General features: G+C 37.7%; 3 protein-coding genes across 6 annotated transcripts; 2 read left to right on the forward strand and 1 right to left on the reverse strand.

Annotated features, from left to right (window-relative positions):
* The first annotated feature begins 757 nt into the window (after window positions 1-757).
* On the forward strand, window positions 758-10,763 carry zgc:113210 (uncharacterized protein LOC541387 homolog). Of its 4 annotated transcripts, none has more exons than XM_019079843.2 (9): window positions 758-1,265; window positions 1,448-1,578; window positions 1,666-1,777; window positions 2,328-2,522; window positions 6,846-7,858; window positions 7,952-8,021; window positions 8,096-8,270; window positions 8,622-8,700; window positions 10,195-10,347. In XM_019079843.2, the coding sequence occupies exons 1-9, from the start codon at window positions 1,004-1,006 to the stop codon at window positions 10,210-10,212; spliced, it is 2,055 nt and encodes a 684-aa protein (XP_018935388.1). In that variant the 5' UTR covers window positions 758-1,003; the 3' UTR covers window positions 10,213-10,347. The 4 variants fall into 4 exon arrangements, with proteins under 4 accessions (XP_018935388.1, XP_042575709.1, XP_018935397.1 ...); XM_042719775.1 differs by lacking the exon at window positions 10,195-10,347 and adding an exon at window positions 8,352-8,391 and having other exon boundaries at window positions 759-1,265; window positions 8,622-8,642; XM_019079835.2 differs by lacking the exon at window positions 8,622-8,700 and adding an exon at window positions 10,533-10,763 and having other exon boundaries at window positions 761-1,265; window positions 10,195-10,357.
* Window positions 10,764-10,895: 132 nt separating this feature from the next.
* LOC109063006 (zinc finger protein 157-like) lies at window positions 10,896-14,556 on the forward strand. The gene is made up of 4 exons (XM_019080091.2): window positions 10,896-11,563; window positions 13,329-13,459; window positions 13,546-13,657; window positions 13,741-14,556. The coding sequence occupies exons 1-4, from the start codon at window positions 11,311-11,313 to the stop codon at window positions 14,277-14,279; spliced, it is 1,035 nt and encodes a 344-aa protein (XP_018935636.1). The 5' UTR covers window positions 10,896-11,310; the 3' UTR covers window positions 14,280-14,556.
* A 1,134-nt stretch (window positions 14,557-15,690) lies between these two features.
* On the reverse strand, window positions 15,691-19,419 carry LOC109062923 (zinc finger protein 484). Its single transcript, XM_019079994.2, has 4 exons — window positions 19,006-19,419; window positions 18,789-18,916; window positions 17,245-17,323; window positions 15,691-17,151 (listed from the first exon to the last, which is right to left on the reverse strand). The coding sequence occupies exons 1-4, from the start codon at window positions 19,274-19,276 to the stop codon at window positions 16,280-16,282; spliced, it is 1,350 nt and encodes a 449-aa protein (XP_018935539.1). The 5' UTR covers window positions 19,277-19,419; the 3' UTR covers window positions 15,691-16,279.
* Window positions 19,420-24,755: the final 5,336 nt, after the last annotated feature.

Below are 24,755 nucleotides of genomic sequence, written 5' to 3' on the forward strand. Positions count from 1 at the left end.
CAAATAAGTACTACCTTTTTAACTCAAACAGATCATCAGATGTTTAAGCGTATTTATATTAATCATCATATTAATCTAGAAATATCCTTAATTTGAAGCAATTGCCATTCACAATAAAATCCACATCAAAACTTTCAATTTTATTCTATTCTCATACATTTTAAAACCTCACCTTATTTTCATCCAGTGTGGACCGTGTGGTTCTAACTTTACACATTAGATGTTTTAGCTGTGCTCTTGTTTGAGACAGGATAACCAAACAGCACACTTTAACTCTTCTCCAGTTTATTACAGTTCTTGGTTACAAAGGTGTCCTTGTTACAGTGCAATTATACGTTTATATTAATTAACTAAATGTACTTGTTGTTAGGGTTTGGATTAGGGTTATTTGCATGTAATCATGCATCATTTATTTTTATTATAATAGTTCTTTATCACACAGTATGAGCTTCGCAGTTGGTCAACATAAAGTAGAATAGACAGCAATGGATGCAATCATTGTTTGTGTGATAGAGGGCCATCAGTGAGGTGGACATATGTAATAAAGAACACTTTTGACATTATAATCTTTAAAACTAAATTAAAATCTCGTCTGACATAAGCAAGTCCGATAATCGCCCAGTTTTCACAAACCAGCGAACAACCTTCTTACACCTTCTGCATTTGACAAGCCATTTTACACGGAAATGCGTCACAATCTCATCCATCTCATGCTTTATTATTTTATTTTTTTCGTAGGAGCAGTCAAACATTGCTCATGTAAACCGAGATAACGGCATACCGGGTGAACTATCGAATATAAACCTCTACGCGGTGGTTTACGGTAATACATCCCATGATTCTTTTCTACCAAACGCCATGCTTTGTTTCTATCTACATAAACACCGAAGGCAACGCAACGCCATTGTTTGTCTGAGGTAGAAATAAACATCTATATTAAGACATTAACAGAGCTGCCGGGTCGAAGGGCGAGTATTTAAATCCTTAAAGTGTCCCGTCAAAGATGGACATCATGCACGCCGCCGAATTTCAGACACAGTTAACATCCATAATGGAAACGTTGGCGAAAACGGCTGTTGTGGAAATAAGCAAACTCTTCGAGGAGAACGCGTCCTTTCTGCGACTAGAGATTACACGGTTTACAAGCGAAAACGAATCTCTGAAAAAGAAATGTCATTTTCTGGAGAATACACTTCAGTGTGCGCGGAAGACCGCTGGGAAGATGAACGGGACAGAAACTCCGCTCGGTCATCCGGGACTTACAGGTACGTTAACGTGAATATTCAAGTCTTTTTACATGCACAAATTGACATGTGTAGATATACTGATGTTAAATGCATAAAGTGGCACTAAAGGACTGTTATTTTAAAGATGGGAGTGTCATGCAGCCACGTTGTGCCTCTGACTCTGTAATAAGTTACCCACCTAATGCCCACATGCTCAACAGACACTGGACATCGTCCCGCTATTGACAATGTCTTCGGTAAGGAATGGTGCATGAACCTCTGGAGACACGAGGAGTCACGTGTTGGTGAGCAGGAGGACACACATCTGGACTCTCCAGTCATCATAGGAGAGGTTAGTCTCACATAATGCAGTTTTATGTCAATGGAGTTCAAAAACAATGTCAGAATGAGCAGTTCTGTTCTTTTTTCAATGCTTTAGCCAGTAAACTTGCTGGAAGAAGAACCGGACATGATCATGATCAAGGAGGAGGCATTTGAAGATTGCTCTTCGGGAATAAACGAGGAAGACCAGGATAATCAAAGTGTGAAAGGTATGCAGAGAGAGACCTTCGTTTATTAATTGGTCATCATATCATCAGAAGTATGATCAAATACATATACACTGTATATATTAAGTGCATTTTACGTGATTGATTATTATGTAAACGGCTAATGAATAGCAATTGATTAGTGAATTACTGTACTATTATGAAACCCTACTGTTGTAGACTGCAGAAGTTGTGGAAAGATGTTTTGTTTTGTTTTTTTGGAAATGTGCAGAATGGATTTAAATATGTTAAACAAGAGTGCAACATTCTTTACAGTAGCTAAAAATCATATCAATATGTAATAAACCATCAAAAATGCTGATAAATTGTCAGTGATAAATCATTAAAAATTTAATAAACGTGCAAGTGGTAGGTGATGTGTGTAACACATTGGAAATAACTGATGCAACTGAAAAAAATTAAATCCAAAATGATTGTTTAAATGCAACCTTAATTATTTGTAAACAAGTTTATTTTAAATTACATTTGGTTTAAGCGTAGTCCTTATTGTTGAAACTTACCCTCACTGTGTGATCTTTCCAACCCCCTGCAGGCGCAGTCCAAGAGGAAATCAAAAGAATTCTCCCAGAGCTAGACCTAAACAAAGTTCAGGATGTGGTCAGTCATCTTTCATTAGTGGTGGGTGTGGAGAAGACCGAGGACCTTTCCCTAGTAGAGGTGTCCGATATTCAGGACTTCCTGGAGCCAATACAGTGTCGAAAACTTGTGAAAACATTCAAACAAAGAGGTAAGAAACAAACTTATGGCCTGTTGCACACTGTATGGTGTTGCCTTGTCTTGCACTTCACTTTGACACTCACTTTAAAGAATTGGGGTGTTCACATTGGGGTGTTTTGCACAACTGGCCCACTTGGACACTGAATTGAGAGACTTTGACCTACAGGTGTGGCCTTTGAAAACACTTTTCTCCAGGTGCCTTCAAACAACAGTAGTGGCCGGACAGTCTTTTTGTTTTTAAAACCAACTCTTACAGGCGCATTTGGTCAGCCAACCTTCCTTCAACCTCAGCTAATGGAGTTAGAGTGGATTTACAGGTATTTCTTGTGCATGCATATCTAATGTCTTTGTCACAGAATTGGGGGATGGTGTGTCATTGTCTCTGAGGTGATAATGGGGGTGTGCAATGTCACCAGAGCACCGTTTTGTGCTGTTTAAATGTTCAAATGGCCAAATCTCACCCCATTTACACCTGGCATTAAGATGCACCATGGGTGGTCAGCGCTTAATAAAGGAGTCAACTGGGTCCAAATCCACAATATGTTTGCACTGTATATGCTCATCTGTCAAGATATGCTCTTGGTAGCAACAAAGGAGGACCACCTAATCAACCAATGCACTAAAACTGATTTGAAATGCAAAGCATATCTGTGGTTTGCTTAACACAGGTGCTGTAATTCTGTTTGAAATGTCACATTTGTGGCTACATTAACTATGAAGAGATTTTATATGATGATTATTATAATTATTGTACTTTTTAAACTATGGTGTAATTTTTGTATTTTTGTAAAGTGACACTAGCTACATTTACATGGACACCTTTTGTTTAAATCGGAATATAATATCATTCTGATTGATAATTCCCAATGTAGTTTTTACAGGAACGCTGAATAAAATGACCGGTTTGATGTGCGCATTTATTTGCCACACGCATCAATATCAGATTTGATCTTTTGCTCAAATATACAGTTTCCCGCTGTTCATACATACTGTTCTCCTGCTATTGCTTCTTTTTGTTTTAAGAGTAGACTTAATATTTGTTGGGTCCTAATTAGGAGACGACGAGCATGTGAAGCTTTGTGCCGTGCTGCTATTATTAATCAAACAGTAAGATCGCTGATACCCGTGGCCAAAACAAGCCATCTGTGGATGAGAGTATAAAGTAAGGACTGATGGGAGGTTTTTCTGTTCCACTTCATAGACGCTGAGTGGAAGGAGAATTTTAGAATAACATGACAGTTATTTATGACACTTCATTCTACAAATACAACAGTTCGTTCCATCCGTCATTACGCCATTTCTATGTCATTGCACATGCACAGTACTTTTAAGTTTCGGTTTTCTGATCAAGTGTTTACATGTCTTTTCGATTGGATCAGAAAAGGTCTACACCACCCCTTCAAATCCAATTGAAATTTCATTTGGATTGAGCTTAATCTGATCCATTAAGGTGTTTGAATGTCTTTTCAGTCCGATTGAGAGATCAATACAGTTGTTAACGGATTATGCACACAAATGTAATTTCATTTGAAACACAATTTTTTCTCTCCGTTTTGGCCTTCTGTCCACACTGAGACAGGTTTTTTTTTTTTTTTGTTGTCAAGGAAAACTGAGCTTTTTGAAAATGTTCTCTAAAGTAGATAAATAAATAAAATAAAAAAGGCTGTGTTCGCGTTGTAGTGTTGACTGTGAAAACAGAGGCTTTTGAAAACGATGACACATGTTTAGTCATGTCACACATGTTGTACCAACAGATCTGTTTATACCAATATTGTGCATGTTATGTGCTATTCCCATTCACACTATTACAACAGATATGTTTGTACACTCTTCATATCACAGTCCTGCAAAGATGACAGAAAATGTACTCGCAATTACTGTTTGCATTTTGTAGATCAGACATAAAATCGTAAGTGCGACCTGAACACGTCAGTGAATGGTGAGATATTTTCCTAAATAAAATGATCCGGCCAGAAGAGTTGCATGAAAACGTATCATGTCTGTTCCATCTGTATCGTCTCGGTGAGCTTTTTTGTGGCTTTAAAGCAAATGCGCAGTAAAGCGAATTCAGTGTTTTCTGGTGTTTCAGTGTGGATGAGAAACTTTTGGAAAAAACTTGAAAACGCTAGTGTGGACAGAAAGCATTTTAAAATGGAAACACAGTTTTCAAATGTATCTGGATTAATGTAGATAAAGCCTTGTGTGCATGTAAATGTAGCTACTTTATTTTTACAATCTTAATACCCATTTTAGGTGAGTTTGGAAGGCTTTTTATGACCATTAATTTGATTGTATTTAGAACAACATAAGCTGAATGTTGTTTCAGGTGATGTATCTGCAGCTTCTTCATCTTCTGCGGCCTGTACTTTGTACCAGCAGTCATTCAAGAAAATGAATTCCAATCCTGATCACGCTCTTTCAGCGGGTTCAGCATCACAGACAGACCAAACTCACAGCCCTCAAACTGTGTTTTCAACATCTGCTCAAACATCTATGTTTGTAACATCAGCTCCATTCAGTACATCATCCCAGTGTACTTCAGCGACATCTCCGTTTGATTTGACCCTGCCAGAATCTCAGAAAATGCCAAGTTCCCAGCATTATGTTCACCGTTCTAGTCATCGGGGGGTGATTCAACCTGACAAGTGTTTAAATCCAGTTTCCTTGAAGAAAGAAAAAAAACTCTACCTAGAATCAGCTGGAAAAGACGGGAGACCGAGGCCAGAACGCTTTGCTGTGCTTCTGTTTAAAAGTCTAGTACCACAGGAAGTTTACAGGGAATGGTCAGGTGCTGTTAACTTTGATGGCTCCCGAGGAAAAAATGCACTACCTAACAACCTGCGCAAAGCAATAGCAGAAACAGTTAGCCGGAAATTTCCCAACTCTACATCCCATGACTGGAAGATGATAAGGGATCGGCTTAATGAGCTTCTCCGTAAAAGACGACTCACTTTCCCACTTTTTTAAAGCCTTTGCACTATACCTCAAACATGGTAGGCTGCTGTAATAACTCAGAAATTCACTATTTCTTTCATTTCCTCTTAGTGATGTTGCTAGGTTTTCTGGGGTTGTTGTACAGTACCCTTTTTAACAGTACCTGCAACAAAAAGTTGCAGGGGGTTCTTGTGGGGGAATATTGTGGATCCCCTGTGTAGCTCTGGGCCCCCTGTAATTAATTCCCACTTTTCAAAACACCTCTTTTCCACCATTTCCAAACAAATGACTCTAAATGGTCTCTAAGACCCTGTTTACACCTGGAAAGTGTACAAGCTTAAAATGTTTCAGACCCCATTTACACCTGTATTAGTTGTCCACTTGTGATCGTATAAACAAAGATGCATCTTAATGTCAGGTGTAAACAAGGCCTAAATGTGTAGAATTTTGGACTAAAACTAAAATGGGTCATGTTCACTGGAGTGGAAGTACAAAGTAGTGTTCATTGGGGTTGCAAAGGGGTGAAAAATATCCGTAAACTTTTGAAAAATCCCTGGAATATTCCAAAAAAATCCTGCAAAGTTTCCAAACTTTCTGGAATGTTTCAGAAATTTACTGGATATTTTGCCCTTTTTTGCAACCCTAGTGTTCATCGTTGAATTTGTTTGAGAATATTATTACTACTTTCATCATATTAAAGTATCAAATATTAAATCTTGTTTTTTAAATTTGTAAATTCACAGTTAACAGTGTAAACACAGCATCTTGTATCCGTTTTTTGCTATACATATCAGCAGATTTGACAATATATCTAATATGTTCACAAATTTGATGAATCTTTTCCTAACGTTTTAAATTAAGTTTTGAGTTGGAGCAGTAAAAAGTAAAAAAAAAAAAAAATATATATATATATATATATATATATATATATATATGCAAATTTTGTCTCCAGTTTTCTTATTGTGCTATTTCTGCATTTATTGCTAAAATAATAAATTGCTCTTTAAATTGACACCTCACCCTAACTGATACTGTTCATTCATTCAAAACCCCTAATTGCTTTTGTGACAGAAAAAAACAGAAATGATGTGCTTGGATATTTGCATTTCAAAACCTCTTTTCTAACACTGACTGAGACATACCATGCTGCCTAACATTGTGTGACAATGCATGAAATTATAAGATCTTTCTCTTTCACAAGTTTTCAAAGGCCACATCTGTATTCTCTTCAAAACTTGTCTATTTACACACTAATATTCAAGAAATGTATTTAGGCTAAGCAAATTGATGATAAATGATGGTTGAGGCCTCTGAAGAAAGTACCTTGTTGGCACATCAACATATTTCAGTTTCTCTGTATCTTTTTTAATGACCCCCCCCATCCCTCCACCGCCACCAGAATCCCTCGGTCAAGTGGATGGAACACCTAACGAGATGACGCTCACTCCGTTATCTTCAAACGAGTCCCTTCCTGAACAGCCCTTCATTCCGTCATTCATCAAGTCCAGCTGGCTCAGAAGTTTCCAGATTCCCTGGAACCGCATGCCAGCAGCTCTCGCTCAAGCCACGTCCACTGGAGAGAGGGCTCGACCAGGACCGAGAAGGGAGTTTGTTAGGATCGTGGTGGCAGCCATGCAAGCCCACTGTCCAAACCCAAACTTAGCCGCCTGTGGGGAAGTGGCACGAAACATCGTGTCTACATATCCCCTGACATTCGGGGACATTTCTGAGGAAGGAGAACAACTTGGAAATGGCTTCAGTTGCTTACAAAGACAACTAAAAACTAGGGTAGAACATGTGAATAGAGATGTTATGGAACACAGGATTCGTCGACCTAGAAGACCATCAATGAAAAGAGCTGGAGAACAGGACAACTTCATGAGGAAAAACGTCAGATGTAAAGTGGACAGTTACGGATGCATCAATTGGCAGCCTTCTTCCATCCCAGAAGGAGAGACGGCAGAATCCCTTGAAATGAAGAGGAAGGTTGCGGCAGAGATTTTTCAGTCTGCAGGCCCAAAGGCTGCCGAATTGCCCAACGTAGATGACTTAATGCAGCAGACGTATGTTTACCAGCGTCACATGATCAACTCATGCCCCCCTCCTACCATCAGTGAAATTGAGGGGCATTGGCCGTTCCTGTTCACAGAAAGAGGCCTCTGCAGGCACTTCAAAATCCTGACTGGGATTGACATCAGAAGCCGCTTTAACGAAACTCTTTTTGATAAATCCAAGAGAATACTGAACTACTTCAGCAGACAGAGACTGAAATGGAACGGAGAGATCCAGAGCATGCTAAGTGAGATCGAGGATGCCAATGCAACAGATAATAACAAGATTGCCATGTCAGCCATCCTGTTAATGATGAAATACTTTAAGGAAAAGGACAACGCTGTGTTCATCTTAGCAGATGTCAGTAACTATGAAATGTTACAGTTCTACTTAAGTTTCAAATGGGTTTTGACAAAGCTTGAGTGTTCAAATGCTTTTATGTTCTGCTTTTAAGAAAACTCTACCAAGACGTCCATCGAAAATGAAATGAGCTTACCGGCAACGCCCCGGCTCATCATGCTTGGTAAGACATTGCTACACTACAAAAGGTAGGTTTTTTACTTGGACATATATTTATAGTCATTTTTCATATTTCAGGTGAGACATTGCTGACTTCATCCAAGTGGTTTGTCAGTATTGAGGGAAGAGTAACACATTCTATAGACGACCAGCTTGACTTTGCAGCAGCATTGTCTGTGTTCTTTGGGTGCTTCTACGTTTTTAACATCGAGTACGAGGAGTCAGCCAGCACCACCCTGGAGCTCATTCAGAGGTGAGTGTTGAGGACATTCAACCTGTTTGACTTTTTATTTTATTTTCTTATAATCTTACTCCCTTTCTTTTGGTATTTTAGTTTGGTCTCTTTTGGATCAGAAATACTTAAGCTTGTGGAGGTAAAATAGTTTGTCTATGCAATTTTATGGTGACTAATTAAATACTGTAACTAACATTTAAGCTTATTGGTTTGTTGATAAATTCTACATCATTTACCAGAAACTCTTTTATGCAGGTAGGTGATTTGGCTCAGAAACATTTTTTGTTTATGCTGGTTGAAAGTCTCTTCACATCCTGATAGCAATCACTAAGTTAAGTGGTCTAAATGCATTTATATCATCTGTGGAAGGCGTAGGACCATAAAATTTTCGTCCAATCATATCCCTCGGTCCGAGGACTACGATAGGCTCTCCATCCTGCCTGTAAATGTATGTATTTCCATGAACCGTTCTTGCAGACATGATACGCCATCAGTGCATTCTATAACAGTATTGCAGAACGAGCAAGAAATAAGTTATTATTGTAATAATATGCGCTTTGTACTGAAATGTTTTATTTATAATCATCCAACCCTCCGCCATCGCCATCTCTCATGTTGCTGGTTAGCTTCTGGCCTGCCTGTGTGCGTTCATGTGTTTTGGTGGCGGTGTGGCTTTGGAGCGTGATTACGTAGGGGGGAACTTATGCTTTCAAAGCTAGATAACCATTGCTAGCCTCTCTGAAATCACCTACCCTACCTTTTAATAGGATTAGATAAACAAGGTTATGGCTCCCTGTTTAGGGTGTCCTGTAACTTGTATAAGATAGCAAACCTCTTATAACTAGGGGTGGAACCATACATGTATTCATACCAAACCATCACGGTACGGACACCTCGGTTCGGTGCATGAGGCCTTACAATGAATACAGGCAATTCACCCCCAATCCAGAAGGGGGCGCCCGTAGCAATGCAACGTTGTTTGATAACCGGCTGCCAGCAAAAGAACAGCGAATGCCGTGAGTTGCACACTTGAAAACAAAGCCCACTAGACAGTGACCATGTGCTGACTCTGAATGCATCTATCACAGACTGGCAAAGGAGTATATTTTAAAGTCTTGTGCACTCAACTGTTTGTGAAATGGAGCTTTGTGCTCGTGTATCCTACCTCTCTCATTCGGCACAAATCCAAATATTCCATAATATTTCCATATTTGCGATGTAACGTATCTGAATGCTAAACTATTATTTATTATGTAAATTATAGGCTTGGTCATTCAGTTCCAACAGTGACACAGAGGCAGGCGCACTGATGTTTGGTTCACAGTATTTTATTTTGATAAAGTACCAACTGCACTGTCAAGTTAGAAATGCTGTGACTAATGTGTTTTGTGTGTGCCGGCTTGATCACTTCAACTTTCCTTATACCAGCGGAATCAACTTTAAACACTTATTGTCTTATTAATAATGCATCACTGTATAAATGTCTGCTTTTGTGTACACTCACAATGAAAACAAAACATTGAACTTTTGTAAAATAAAGAAAACCAATAGGATGTAGCTTTCTGCCATTTGGCATATTTGCTACATTACATCCCTTGTTTATCTGTAAACCTAATCAAATATATTTCAAGAATTTATTCCTTGTATGTATATGTGTACTGCAGATTATATATATTTAACATAATTTGTAAAAAAAAAAAAAAAATGTAATTTGTACTACTGTCTGTTCAAAATAAATGAAAAGAAACCAATCAGAGTAGATTTGTTTGTTTTTTTTCTCCCTGTTGTACCGAAATCTTATTGAACCATGACCCCCGAATCGTGACATCTGTGTACCGTTCCACCCCTACTTATTAACCCCTTTTAAACCGTGTTTCGGTGACATAGTTGTAGGCCTTGCGAAATTGATGTTTTGTTTAAAAATTGATCTACTGTTCTTCAGGTTCTTCGTAAGGATTAATCCCGAGGGGACTAAATGTACCTCAAAATCGGGTACAAGCCGAAGGACGGGTTCAGCTGTCCAAAGGAAACCCCAAAACTTTAATACCCGCGTGGCTACGTTTATGCAGAGGCTTTCAGAATTCGAGTGGAAAACAACAAGTTAAGTAAGTGTGAGCGGTTTTATGAAGATTAAAAAAATCTTTGTATAGAATTTAAGTCAAACTTGTCTTTTGTTATTAAAGGTATGTGATTAAACACTTAAATGTAAACATGTAATTAGTTATAAGAGGTGTTCTGAAAGTAACAGCTGACAATAATCAGTTTTTTCATGCGTTTCAGAATTGTCTTCATCCTGGCCCTGCTCTGAATACTACTACTACTGCTACTATGATGAGTTACTACTTAAGTGACACTTTTTCACCTTGTGATACCTTCTTTTTTTTTTTTTTTTTTTTTTTACTTTATTACTTGTACTGTTCTATTTGAATGTTGCTGGAATGTTTATATTATAAATATTTTATTATGTTCCTTTAAGTCATTCATGCAACAATAAAAAATGTATTAACTAATGTTTTTTTTTTTTTTTTAAATGAAGGAATAATATGATTACAGTGATACTATAATGTTGTGGTACTACTTTATACAAGTAGCTTACAGCAGATTTTTATATTGTTTACTGTAAATAAGTAATCAAAACAGTAACCTGCTGGTAAAAATGGAAGTCTTTACTGTACATTTAAATGAACAGGTACAATTAAACGTACAGATACAACCCGAAAAACAAACCTATTGAAAATGTTCTGCACATGGATCCAGCTTAATTTGAAACCTGGCGAGTTTTTCCTTAGTAGTGTGAATTTCAGCCAGAATCGTTTTGGATGCGACCAATCAGTATAATTCATGCGAGCTCCCTATACGGTGGTATACGGTAATTCATCCCATGATCCTATTGTCCAAAATACTAGATATGCTACAATTCTATGCTTAGAAATGTACTGAATACAGTGCCATTGCATGTTGAGAATATAAGCAGCTCTATATAGAGAGACTATATAGATCGAAGGACGGGTGTTTACATACACATCACTGATAAATGGTCCCGTAAACAGCGGACATCATGAATACTGCTGATTTTCAGACGCAGCTAACATCCATGATGGAAATGCTTACGAAAACAGCTGTTGTGGAAATAAGCAAACTTTTCGAGGAGAATTCTTTGTTGCTGCGATTAGAGATTTCACGCTGTACAAGCGAAAATGAATCTCTGAAAAAGAAATGTCATTTTCTGGAGAATGAAGTTCAGTCTGCACGGAAAAGCGCTGGAAAGATGAACGGGACACGAGCTCCATTCAGCCATCCGGGATTTACAGGTGATATACTTATCATGCACGATAAATGAATCTGTGTTTTGATTTGTGCTGTAGGTTTAAAGCCTGCAGTGGGCGGTCCTCATCATTGTGCCCTTGAATAGGACTTTAACCTCACTCCAGGAGGACTGTTTCTGCAGTAAATAGTAGTTCATCATGACGACCGGAATCTTTTTTAGTCCATTGACCAAAACAAATGAATTCAGAGACTTTCTTAAGGCTACATCAGTAGGTGACAGGTGACGGTCTTTGTCTGTTATGATGACTATGAGCGAGTCAAGGAATCATTCACTCCTTTTCTGATTCGCTGGAAAACAGACCGAGTCGTTCATGACCAAAACAGTCTTATTTAGGCTATTAAAATATATACATACATATCTATTAAAAACTGAACAAATGTTTTTTTGTTCTTCTACCTGTCCTTGTTGTGTCAGCAGATCACCAAGTTTACAAACGAGTTCATTCAGTTTGTTCATCAAGATGTTTTGTTCATTCACCTCGTTCACAAACAAAATACTTCTGTTCATTACTAAATCCAGTTGCTTAGTCGTCAGCTTCTTAGAAGACGTAACTATTACAGGTTGTTTTTTGTGTTGTTGTTTTTTCATATCCTGAGCTGAGACCCAGCTATGGCGTTTTTGTCTATGAAGAGGACATTATATTTTAGTGCATATCTCGTAAGACCTCACAGTCACAGTTTTAATGTCCTACAGGATGTCCTGTAAAGAGCACATTCAGGACTTTTCTGAGATGGTCTGTCAATATGGCTGACATTAATTTGGTGAAAAAATTGTACATCTTTATGGAAACATGATAATATTTTGTTAATTATCATTTAAATCTGATTTATTTTCAAATTGTTTGTCATAAATCAACATCTCAGGAATATGTAATGGGGTTTCAAATCAAAATATGACTTCCTCTTATGAAACAGGACATCGTTTCATACAGGTCCACTGTAGAGGACAGCAGGACTAAAAGCATGTTTATTACACAATTTGGGAAACAAAACAATTGAATAGGAAAATATAATATAAATCAATGTTCTTATTAAATATTATATATTATTATGGAAAATCTGGCCAATTATTACTTACATTATTACTCTTTTTTTTTCTCAATATGCTGTCCCAACTGCACACTATGCAGATTAGATACAGTGTATATGCTAGATAACAAATGGGAAACCAGTTTATGGATATTATTCACACATATTACATAAAGCAAAATGGTATATCAAAAGTTAGGCTATATCTTTTATAACATAGTTGAGAATCATCCTTGTACAAAGTTTGTTATAAAAAAAACCTGAAACCTAAAAATTGATTGGTAATTTTTTCTTGTTTTTGCCTTTTTATGTTTATTAATGTCGTTTTACTTTTTAGAAAAACTGAGTACTGGTGTCCTCTACAGAAAGCACAGCATAACATGAATAAAATATTATTTTGCAAAAATTACACACACACACACACACACACACACACACACACACACACACACACACACACACACACACACACACACACACACACATACAGTAGTCAACATTTGAAGTGGATCAAAACAGATTATTAAAATTGTCCTAATACAAGAACACATTTTGGTTTTAGGTTATAGGACAACTTTGATGAAAGGTTTTGATCCACTTCAAATGTTGAATACTGTGTATATACTGTATGTATATATACACATATATATATATACACATTGTATGTCTTTCGTGTGTTCTTGCATTATGGTGTAATCAAAAACTAGGCATGTCTTACAGAAGCCAGACGTCGCCCTGCAAGTGACAATGTCTTCGGTAAGGAATGGTGCATGAACCTCTGGAGACACGAGGAGTCACATGTTAGTGAGCAGGAGGACACACATCTGGACTCTCCAGTCATCGCAGAAGAGGTTGGTCTCAGATCCTGCTGTTGATGTACATCAATCAATGTCAGAATACAGTTAACTAGTTCTCTCTTTTACTTTCTGTCCTTCAGCCAGTAGATTTGCTGGATGAAGAACCAGATATGATCATGATCAAAGAGGAGACATTTGAAGACTGCTCTGGGAAAAATAACCCTGAGGAAGATGGAAGTTCCAGTTCGAGAGGTTTGTGGAGAGAGAACTTTATATTAGTTGCTATTAACTCCTTATTATATTCACATGTTCTTGTGTCATTTATTTAATTATAGGATCTGCAGTGACCAGTGATGAAAGATGTGTCGCCCAAAGCTCTGAAGATTTTATCACATACACAGTACCTTCAGATGAAGTCCAATCGAACGTGCACCAGACACCAGCTGAAGAACAAGCTCTTGATGGAACAATCTGTATACATGAAGACAGTACAACTGAGCCAGCTTTCCATAGTACACACAACCACACAAGTACTCCAGAAGAGAAAAGGTTTGAGTGTGTTTTCTGTCGGAGAACCTTCAACAAACTGACCTACCTGAAAGCACACATGCGAACGCACTCCGGAGAAAAACCTTTCGTCTGTACAGTTTGTGGTAAAAGATTTGCTCAAAAAACATACCTTCGAATACACCAGCGCACTCATTCTGGAGAGAGGCCGTACTCGTGCATGGAGTGTGGAAAGAGCTTTGCTCAAAAGAGCTCTCTAAACGTACACCTCCGAAGCCACACCGGAGAAAAGCCATATAGCTGCTCAGAGTGTGGTAAAAGCTACGCGTACAAACAGGGTTTCAATACACACCAGTGCTTCGGTTAGACTAATACATACTGAAGTGAACCATTACTGAATTCTGTCTGTATTAAAGTTGCTGTTACAGCAGAGTGTGAATTACTGTGCAATATGAACCCTTAAAAATTGCAAGTATGTCCATGTTTGTTCACAGAAATGTTAGTCGTTCAACAGTGTTTGGAAACGTGTTATACAGAGGCATCTGTGCATTGAGTTCACCTTCATTTAGGATCATCTCGATGTGCATATTCATTTGAACAGAGGGATAAACAAACATGCTTTAATAAACTTGACATAAAGTGAGTAAAATCATGCAAAGCACTTTTTATTCAGCATGGCTGAAAATACACATAGTAATTGTTGTTTGCTTACACATGCAATCTAGCTGACATCTGAACTTGAACAACTCAAATTTCTAGAAGCATTGTACAAACTACATACTACTGAAATTACAGCTTCCGTAAAGATCAAGTAGTGTTACGCTAATGGCCCAAAAATGATATAACAATATGTTTTAAAAAACCTTAATTAGTGATGTGTTCACCTCTGGTGGTGTTTCATTTCTACACTATATATATATTCAAAAGTTCTATCCAGATTCAAGATTACAACCATTCAAAAGTTTGGAATATTCTGTTTTTTGCATTTATTTGATAAAAAATACAGTAAAAACAGTTATATTCTGAAATATTATAACAATTTAAAATAACTTTCTATTTTATTCTTGTGATGTGAAGCTGAATTTTCAGCATCATTACTCCAGTCTTCAGTGTCACATGATTCTTCAGAAATCAATCTAATATACTGATTTCCTGCTCATGAAACATTTAGTTGAAAAGTTTTTACTGCGTTACATTTTTATACATTTTTTGTATTCTACAAAGAATAAAAAGTTCAGCATATGTGACCCTGGACCTGGTCTTAAGTGAAATTGAAATTTATACATCATCTGAAAGCTGAATAAATAAGCTTTCCATTGATGTATGGTTTAAATTTTTCTCAAAAAAAAAAAAAAAACAAACAAAACAAAACATCAAAATACTGAGAAAATCGCATTTAAAGTTGTCCAAATGAATTCTTAACAATGCATATTACTAATCAAAATTAAAGTTTTGATATGAAGTAGGAAATTTACAAAAATCTTCATGGAACATGACCTTTACTTAATATCCTAATGATTTTTGGCATAAAAGAAAAATGGATAATTTTGACCCATACAATGTTTTTTGGCTATTGCTAAAAATATACCCCAGCGACTTAAGACTGGTTTTGTGGTCCAGGGTCACATAGTAGAATGATTTCAGAAGGATCATGTGACACTGAAGACTGAAAATTCATCTTTGCCATCACAGAAATAATTTTTTTTTAATTTATTTTTTTATATGGATACAGAAAACAGATATTGTTAATTGTAATAATATTTCACAATATTACTGTAGTTTTCATCAAATTTATGCAACCTTGGTGAGCAGAAGAGATTTTTTTCAAAACATTTAAAAGTTTAGCCCAGGGGTCCGTTCTTCGTACGTCGCTAACTCATTTAGCAGGATTTGATTGTTGACGATTTCGCGTGATCTTGGATTGGTTGGTTCTTCGAAGCTCATCCCGTAGTTGCTGTCATAGCTACAGGTCCCTAAACTTAAACCTGCTCGGGAGTAGGCTTATTTCATGTTAACAGGATTAGACTGCATATTTTTAAGCAGAACTGACGCTGTCTTGCCGCCAGCCAATCGCTGCATTGCTGATTGTGTATTTAGCGAAATACGAAGAACGGGCCCCAGATGTCAGCGACCACCATAAAGGCTGTCCCTTTGGTTTAACAGAAGAAACAAATTAGTCGGTGGGACAACAGCTACATTACTGAGTAATACACAGCCATACCTGACTATATTTTTCTGCTACGATCTACTACAGTATTACACACAGAGACATTCTTTTTAAGGTGCTGCAACCTCACATTTCCACTGTTCGTATTTCCCTTGAAACAGCTACTGCGATCTCAAACTGAGAAGTAACAAAAACGTGTGCTACATAAAGCTATGATTTATATCACGGTGATTTTTCCTTGGTTTCCTCCTGACTGGTTTAGCCGTTCTGTCATGGACAATGAGGTGTTGTTTGAGGGTGACTTGCTGGGTGAAACCCTTTCCGCAGGTCATACATGTAAAAGGGCGTTCTCCTCTGTGGATGCGTTCGTGATTACGCAGGCTAACTTTCTGGGTGAAACTCCTTCCGCAGGTGGCACAACCAAAAGGTCTTTCTCCTCTGTGGATGCGTTCATGAGCTTGTAAATTTCCTTTCTGGGAGAAGCCTTTTCCACAAAAACTGCATTTATTGGGCCGTTCCCCTGTGTGGACCAAATAGTGAACCGAGAGATTGGTGTTTGAATGGAAACATCTCCCGCAGACCTCACACCGGAACTTTTCGCTTGGTTTCAACTTTGAAAATCGATGTTTTCTGAGACGCTTTTTGGCAGCGTTTTGCCGAAGAAACGCCTTCCCGCTGTCATAGCAGCTGAAGTTGTTTGGCGGTTTCTGCACCTTGACTCTCTTTTGGCAATGTTCTGTCGTGGTTGCGGCATCCTCATGTATTTCCTCTGCTTCTTCATCCTCCTGAGCCTCAGAGGAAAACTCACTATTGTGCTCTGCTGAAAATTGGTTGAGTATAGAGTGACCATCAAATTCCAATGGATCCTCTATTGGTGCTATTAACTGATCGACAGCATCATCAATAGAGTTTTTCCTAGAGTGTTTGTCTGATGAATCAGAGGAGGTGTTTTGTATTTCCGATAGCTCTGAGAATTCACCGGACACAAAATGGCTATCAAAACTTTTTGAGTCTGCCAGTGGCTCATATACAGAAGATGTTGGCTGTCCTCTTGAAGCTGGCAGTGTTTTCCCTAAATAGTTCAAATCAAATCATTCTTTTAAGCATGATCCAAAATGATTAAACTAGACTTATTAAAGATCTGCTAGAAGTTATGAACAATTACCTGTGTAACTGGGATAGGTGTCCACTTCAAAACACTCTTCTTTGATTATCACCAGGTTGGAGTGCTCTTGTTCTTTGTGCTGCATGAGGCATAAAGAAAAACAACATTTTGGTTTTCTATTTCATTTGTAGAAATAACTTCTACAAGTCCAGAGTCATATTTAACAACCTTGAAAATGATCTAGACCAGTGATTTGCAATCCTGGTCCTGAGGATCCCCCAACACTGCACATTTTAGATGTCTCCCTAATCAATCACACCTGATACAATTCATCAGCTCATTACTAAAGACTCAAAAACCTCAAATATGTGTGTTAGACAAGAGAGGCATCAATTATGTGCAGTGTAGGGGGTTCTTTGGGAGTAGGATCTGAAATTTTTGATCTAGACCTGTGCTTCATTTCTGGAGCCGCCTAATATGCACACGTCTGTGGCTAGAGAATACCCATAATGCACTGTGAGAGTCACATGCTGAATGAATCGCCGCATCAGGAATGTGGTTGGGAACCCCTGATCTAGACCAATGCTTCCCAAATCTGTCCTATGGGCCCCTACTGTGCACACTTTGAATGTCTCCACACCTGATTCAAATCATCATTATTAGAGACTGCGCGATCAAAGTCAAGTCCGCAAAGTTCTCGCTGAATTTTATTTAGAAATGGTACATTGGCATCTTGCTTCAACCAAAGTCACTTGAACGAACTACTTTGTAATAACAACTTCCCAGTAGGACCTGAATGCAAATGCTATATTGGGTGTTTCCAATATAGGAGACATCCAAAATGTGCAGTGGTGGAGGGCCTCCAGGACATGTTTGGAAACCGCTGATCTAGACAAAGCTATTGAAATGTGCCACACACATTAAGTTTATGGGTCCATAAAAAAATAAAATAGTACAGTACTACATTTTCAAATGTTAACATTCATTGCATTATGTATCATCTCCTATTGTCAAATCAAACACACCCCTAAAAATGACTTTAAAGCTACAATTAAAATGGGTCAGGTGGTGCAGTAGGACAGCTCTTTTTTATGGTCATTCCATATGTCAAATTCACAGAACCATTAAAAAAGTTGGGTAACACTTTATTTTAAGGTGTCTTTGTTACACGTTACATGTACTTACTATTATAATAATAAATTACACTACATGCAAGTAACTCTATATAATAAGTATATGTAGTTAATTAATATTACGCAGTACTTACTGTATTATTACACTGTAACAATGACACCTTAAAATAAAGTGTAACCAAAAGTTGCAGTAAAAATGTGCATTTTGATAGGTTATTGCACTAATGCACCCTTTGTAAATGGGTCTGAGAATCTGCTTTTAAACACAACGGCAATTCTTGCATTTATGACTTTATTTGACTCCTTCACACATGCAGTGTATAACGCATGCAGTCTGATTTACATTTCTTACTGTGAGCACGGACATCTTTTGGGCATTATTTTAAATTCGTTGATTCTGCTTGCTAACGGACAGCTTCTAAAACATAAATTTCATTTTGGGGTGAACTACATAAAGGGAATTAAGGGAACCTCATGAGGCGACACACTGTACAGGTCGACATCGATCGCCAGCTCGTCTTCTCTGGACTCGTTCCTCCGATCCCACAAACTGGAACACCACTCCTTTCCAAATATCCCTTTGATAGAGGGCTGCGCTCCTGTAAGCAGTAATATGTGCATATACATTACAATCGTAGTAGTGCACATTGAAAATGTCTTCAGACAAAACTACTGAGTAAAGGTTTACCATCTTCGGTTTGAACGCAAATAGAGCGATATATTTTGGAGCCAGCGCGCGCTTCTTCCTTTGTGATGCGCGTGCTTTCTTCATGGCTTTCGCTCCCGAGACAGAGCATTTGGTCTTTAAGAACTGTATTTTCACCCATGACCCGAGACAGTTCTTGTCGCAAAAAGGCAAAATCGCTGTCAACAATTTTGCATATTTCTTCTATTGCCTTTTTGGTCATTATCTCCATTATGGAGCTTACTTGCAACCGAAATGATAGAGATTTTGACATCTTTTAAGACCCGCGATTTTTTTGTTAGCATGCAAGAAAAAGAAACACTGGCTAAAATAAAAAATCCGTAAGGCCAGTCACCGATAAAAAAAAATATTTCCAAATTCTTCAACTTGGTACTGTGCAAAAACCGGAAATAAAGTGTACTAAAGAAGTCCTCGGCTTTTATCAGAATATCGTTAGCTTCCGGTTTGTGGTAGATTTCCCCCTGAAGTAAAGTTTCTGACATTAGCTTTAGTGTGTCCCGAACAGATATAGATCAAAGCTTATTCCAAATCACAGAATCTATAAAAAGTATAGCATATATCAGGATGATGTTGCCTATTGTTTTCTGGATTTTCTCAAACGTTAGACAAACTTTAATAAAAAGTCCCCCCATTTATTATTTATTATAAAGAAGAAACATTACTGCATTTGAAATACAAAGAGGGTAAAAAGAAAAAGAAAGGGGAAAGTATAAAGAGCTAAAGAAAACAAAGGAAATTAGTATGAAAGATCATAGTCCTTAAAAAGTTTGTTATTCTTACTATTATACTATTTATGATTTTAAGAGATTTGCAGCAAGAAAGACATTAGATCTAGGCAAAGATTTGAGAAATGTTCTTGTGAATAAAAAAAATTCCAATGCAGTGCAATGCCAAAAAAAATAAAAATAAATAATAATAAATAAAAGAAGAAGAAGAAGAAGAAATTAACAGTGGTTACTGTCAGCAAAATAAAGAAATTTCATCCAGGAAAAAAAAAAAAAAATTTCACCAGTTAGGCTAATAACAATAAAAATGCAAATATGGCAGGGGAGCGTCATCATCATTTTGTTTTTAACAGTTTAATCTTCACACGTTTGATGGTTAAATGAAAAAAAAAAAAAAAGCAAAAATATATGTTTGGCTAGACTTAACTACACATTTTTAGTTATCACAAAAAGTGTAGGCCACGTAATTTTAGGGCCTCAGCAATATGACCACTGGGTGACAGTATAATAGCAGGGGATTTCAACCCTTTGTTCCTGGAGCCTCCCAGCACTGCTCACTTCAGACATCTCTCTTATTTAACACAGCTGAATGAACTCATCATCTGAAGCTCTCCTCTGTCTTTGTACTGGTTGTGTGCTGATAAGAGACTTTGAATACTCTGTTCTCTATCAGAGCTATTTAATTTCAGTACCAGCAGGGATTGTAGGTGCGTGGGAGTGAATGAACAGCGCTCTCTTCTACCTTCAATACTCACGATACAGGTGCCCTTGAGCAAGGCACTGAACCCCCCACTGCTCCCCAGGCACCGCAGAAAAAAGTGTGTGTTCATGACTGTGTGGTGATTGTTGTAACACGGGGTTCGATGTAACACTGCAAAAGAGCTGTGGTACCATTATCAATATCATACACTCTTTTTGAGCTTTTTTTTTTTTGAGAAAGTCAACATTTTTAAACAAGATTATTTTTTGCATAGCAATCATTAAGTTGTAGATACAATTATTTAATACATGACCTGAAGTTGTTTCTCTAGTTTAATTGGATGCTTTGTATTTATGCTGACTTCAACCCTACATGCTACACTTAAGTGTAACAGTTGTAGAAAAATGTTACCAACCCCTATGATGATCCAAATTAAGTCACGTGAGTTTTTTTGTTGCATATCGAGGTTTTGCACGTTTTCCTACCAGATAAAAAATGATAACGTTTCTTTATTTTTCAATGATGTTTATGTAAAAATCGGATAGTGTGGATGTTATTTCAACAATTTCTCAATTCCCAGCAGTGTTAGAACCCACTCCAGTAGTGTGGTAGATTGTAACAACAGAATCTTTGTATTTGACATTAACTCACATAATCTGCGATTAATATGCAGTATACACATCCAAGTGAGTTCTAATTGTAGTAGACTAATTTGGCTACCATACAGTAGGCCCTGTAGGGACACATTAAAGTGTTCAGACCTCAGAGAAATGGAGCCTGAAACCCCTGATGAGTCCCTGCACTCTGCAGAGAGGTTTTTCAAAGTCCTAGTGCCTCCCATGCGGACGTGGCTTTTATAGTCTTTCACAGGTCTGGGAGGCACGCAAAGCTCTAATGGCTGTCCTCTTTTCACAGTAAAGAATATGTGAGCAGCATGACAAGTCTTCTGCACTGGGGACTCCTGACTGTGGGCATTGCCTCAAATTAGGGAGCCAAAAAATCAGAGCTTATCCTCTGAAGAGACACTGAGGTGTGATGGAAATTCACTACATTCCACATGATTTTCAGAAGTCATACGATAACGATAATTTTGTGTACTGTACATACACAGATTAAGCTCATGATAGAGCATGCTAATGTGATTTATTGTACATCAAGATGCTAAGGTCTACGACAAATCCCAAAGCACATCACTATCCAGCTAATGGAAATGATTAATAGGAACAAATGCTGTCTTCACCTCAGATCTCAATATAGATCTGTCTGTGAGCATCTACGAACAGACATCAAGTCTAAAGGTCAAGCGTCTGGAGTATGAAAAGGCACATAGGGAGCAATGGTATTTTTATCTATAACACTTAGGACTGAAGACGCAATATATCTGTTCAGCTCATATCATCAGGGAAAATGGAGTATGATTTGCCGCTCTTAGAGAAAGACCCTTCTTGTTCGGTGTGTGGGGAAGTGTTCAGTGTTCCAGTGGTCCTCTGCTGTGTTTCTTGCGGGGGCAGCTTCTGTGAAATCTGCTGTCAGCAGTTTTGGGAGACGCAATGTCCCCTCTGCAGAAAAGAGGCCTCTGGATCCCATCTCAGAAAGTTCAGGGAGTAAAGATTGAAGGTATTAAATACAGCACAACTCAATGATAAAGATATAATTAAGACTGCATCAGATTGCACAAGCTTATCGATGCATGCAAATAATCAGTAAATCTCATCTTGTATATTGTATCACTATCTTATGTTTTACTTAGCAAAATAAATTTAGGTCCAGTCCTTTTCACTCAGTATGTCAACAACGTCCAGCAATCTTGTTACAGTCTTACAAGACTTTCTTTATATATATATATTCTATTGGTAAATTCTCAGTTTCAGTTATGTGAAAAAGTTTTTGCCCTTTGTGTGAATTTCTGAGTTTGGACACATTAATATTATAAGTGGTCAGATTTCATTATAGATTATGGTATTCACCTTGTTTTTAATGTAAGAACAGGCACATATATTTATAACCTGAATGTGCGAGGTTACAGGTGTCCTTTGCTTCAGGTTGTTTTATGCTGCTTGACATTACATACTGCTAATACTTATCTCATTATCTGAATGTATTCTTGTTATTATAAACCTAATGGGTTGTAGCTCAAATACATTTAGTTTACTGCACTTTCTTTGTTTTAAAATAGGTTTATGTAACTCCGCTTCGCGTCGTGTCCGCATCACCACCTCGGGTGTGCATTATTTTTTATAATTCAACAGCAAGTCATCAATTATTCTGCTTATACTACGGTTACCACACCTTAAGACATCGATCAGATGATATATTTAAGGGGATTCGTCCGGTCTTTGTACTTAAATCGCTATTGTGAGTAGGATTATTCCTCACCCAACCCATCCAATCCCTCTCTAGTACAAAAACAAAACTTCAAATCAAACAAGTTAATGCAGACCCGATCATATCATACCAATCCAATTAATAAATTAATGCAGTTATTAGAAAAAGAGAGAGAGAGAGAGAGAGGGAGAGAGAGACACACAGAGAAAGAACGAGAGAAAAGGAGAGAGAGAGAGAGCTTGTGTGAATTAGGCTACCTCTGTGCATCCCTCAACAGTGTTCTGCAGCAGCGTCTCTAAACAACGCTGTTATTACCTCGCTAGTGAGAAATCTCATGTGTATTTACTTTCGGAATATCATCTGTCATGTTGTTTTCGTTAGTCCTGTGTGCTGTATAGGTACTGTATGCTAATTTCAGTTACTACAGTTAACTATGCGAAATGATATGAAACTGTAATGCGGTCAAGAGAGCTGCCTGGAACTACGTTCGCCATGCGTTTCACTGAAAATAATTGCGCACCTCAGAACGTTTGTTAGCCAATCTGATTCAAGCATTCAACGGCCCTGTAGTGTAATATGTAATCCTCGATTAACTTATAGAACATAATGAATCGGAAGTCTCACACATTGTTTAGCCTCCACTGAAACACAATCAGAATCATATTATCAATTTATATACAGTTTGGAATAGTTAATCTTTTATAAATAGTTTATCTTTAATAGTTAAGCTGTTAGTTAATAGCTTATCTTTCAAGGAGTGGTGGTTTTGCCAAAAAATGTCCAAGAGCAATTAAAGCACAAAATTATTCCGGGAGTCACCAAGAACCCTAGAGCAACTTCTAAAGATCTTCAAGCCTCTCTTGCCAGCATTTCATAAAAATAACTGGTCAAAAACAGTGATGCTATAGTCTGATGGGTTGGGAATGTTTAGTATCAGTACCTGGACATCTTGGCATCATTGAAAGCAGGGTGCGATTTGTGAAAAAAAAACAGAGGGGGGATGCTTTTGAAAATTTTTATGAAATGTTTTTAATACGACGGAAATTGTATTTAGTGTGATCTCAGTTTAATAACATTGTAAGCCTACGTTAGGCCTATTAATTGTAATGATTTAATGTCCACGGTTATTCAAACAACAAATTACATAGAGAAAGCGAGCAAAGAACACAATGGAGCTTTTGAAACTCCGAATCAGTTAAACCATTGCGTCGCAAAATGATTCACTGTTTCGGATCGTGTATCGCGAATCATTTGATTCAGATCGGGACGTCAGAGCGGGTTAGCATGATGTTTTTTTCCCCACCGGGGATAAAAGTAATTCAGCAGAGGCAGGGATGCATAGACCAGAGGGGGGGGAAATCCCCCCATCCCCCCGGCAAATCGCACCCTGATTGAAAGAATGATAAACTCTGCTCTGTACCAGAAAATTATTGAGGAGAATGTAAAGACGCTTGTTTTTAAATTCACGGTGAAGCCTGGCTGGGTTATCCTCCTAAACAATGATCCCTAAAGAAAGCTAAACTTCTGAAATGGTCTAGACACATTCCAGAATGAAACTCCAACGAAGTGTGGTTGAAGTGGCAGGATCTAATATGCACCGTTCACGCGTCAACACCTACAAATGTCACTGGGCTGAAGCAGTTCTGCAAGCAGGAGTGGGCCAAAATTCCTCAATAGAAATAACTACAGGACACATTTGGTTGCAGTTATTGCTGCTAATGGGGGTGCAACCAGATACTGGTTACAGCTCCATTAGAAACATTAACTGCAAATAGTGCTGAATGTTTTATAACCATCTTTAATGAATGCATGAAAGATTTCACTTGTTGTGGTGTTGTTTATGAAGATTCATGGAAATGTTTTGGATAAAGTGCTGATGATATTCAGTGTAACACTGAAGATCAGGAGGGGGCAAAAACTTTTTTCACACCACTGTTCTTGCCAGTTTTCTGTTTATTTATCCTGCCTTTTAATTATTCTTA

The sequence above is a fragment of the Cyprinus carpio genome, chromosome B3, assembly GCF_018340385.1.
Source record: "Cyprinus carpio isolate SPL01 chromosome B3, ASM1834038v1, whole genome shotgun sequence".
Lineage (NCBI taxonomy): Eukaryota > Metazoa > Chordata > Actinopteri > Cypriniformes > Cyprinidae > Cyprinus > Cyprinus carpio.

Coding starts and splice junctions, on each gene's coding strand:
- zgc:113210 (XM_019079835.2), top strand. CDS start 1,004: ATGGACATCATGCACGCCGCCGAATTTCAGACACAGTTAACATCCATA. Junction 1,778..2,327: donor GGATAATCAAAGTGTGAAAG/GTATGCAGAGAG, acceptor AACCCCCTGCAG/GCGCAGTCCAAGAGGAAATC. Junction 7,859..7,951: donor CTGTGTTCATCTTAGCAGAT/GTCAGTAACTAT, acceptor TTCTGCTTTTAA/GAAAACTCTACCAAGACGTC.
- LOC109063006 (XM_019080091.2), top strand. CDS start 11,311: ATGAATACTGCTGATTTTCAGACGCAGCTAACATCCATGATGGAAATG. Junction 11,564..13,328: donor CAGCCATCCGGGATTTACAG/GTGATATACTTA, acceptor CATGTCTTACAG/AAGCCAGACGTCGCCCTGCA. Junction 13,460..13,545: donor CTCCAGTCATCGCAGAAGAG/GTTGGTCTCAGA, acceptor TCTGTCCTTCAG/CCAGTAGATTTGCTGGATGA.
- LOC109062923 (XM_019079994.2), bottom strand. CDS start 19,276: ATGTCAAAATCTCTATCATTTCGGTTGCAAGTAAGCTCCATAATGGAG. Junction 18,917..19,005: donor TTGCGTTCAAACCGAAGATG/GTAAACCTTTAC, acceptor TACTGCTTACAG/GAGCGCAGCCCTCTATCAAA. Junction 17,152..17,244: donor CACCTATCCCAGTTACACAG/GTAATTGTTCAT, acceptor TGAACTATTTAG/GGAAAACACTGCCAGCTTCA.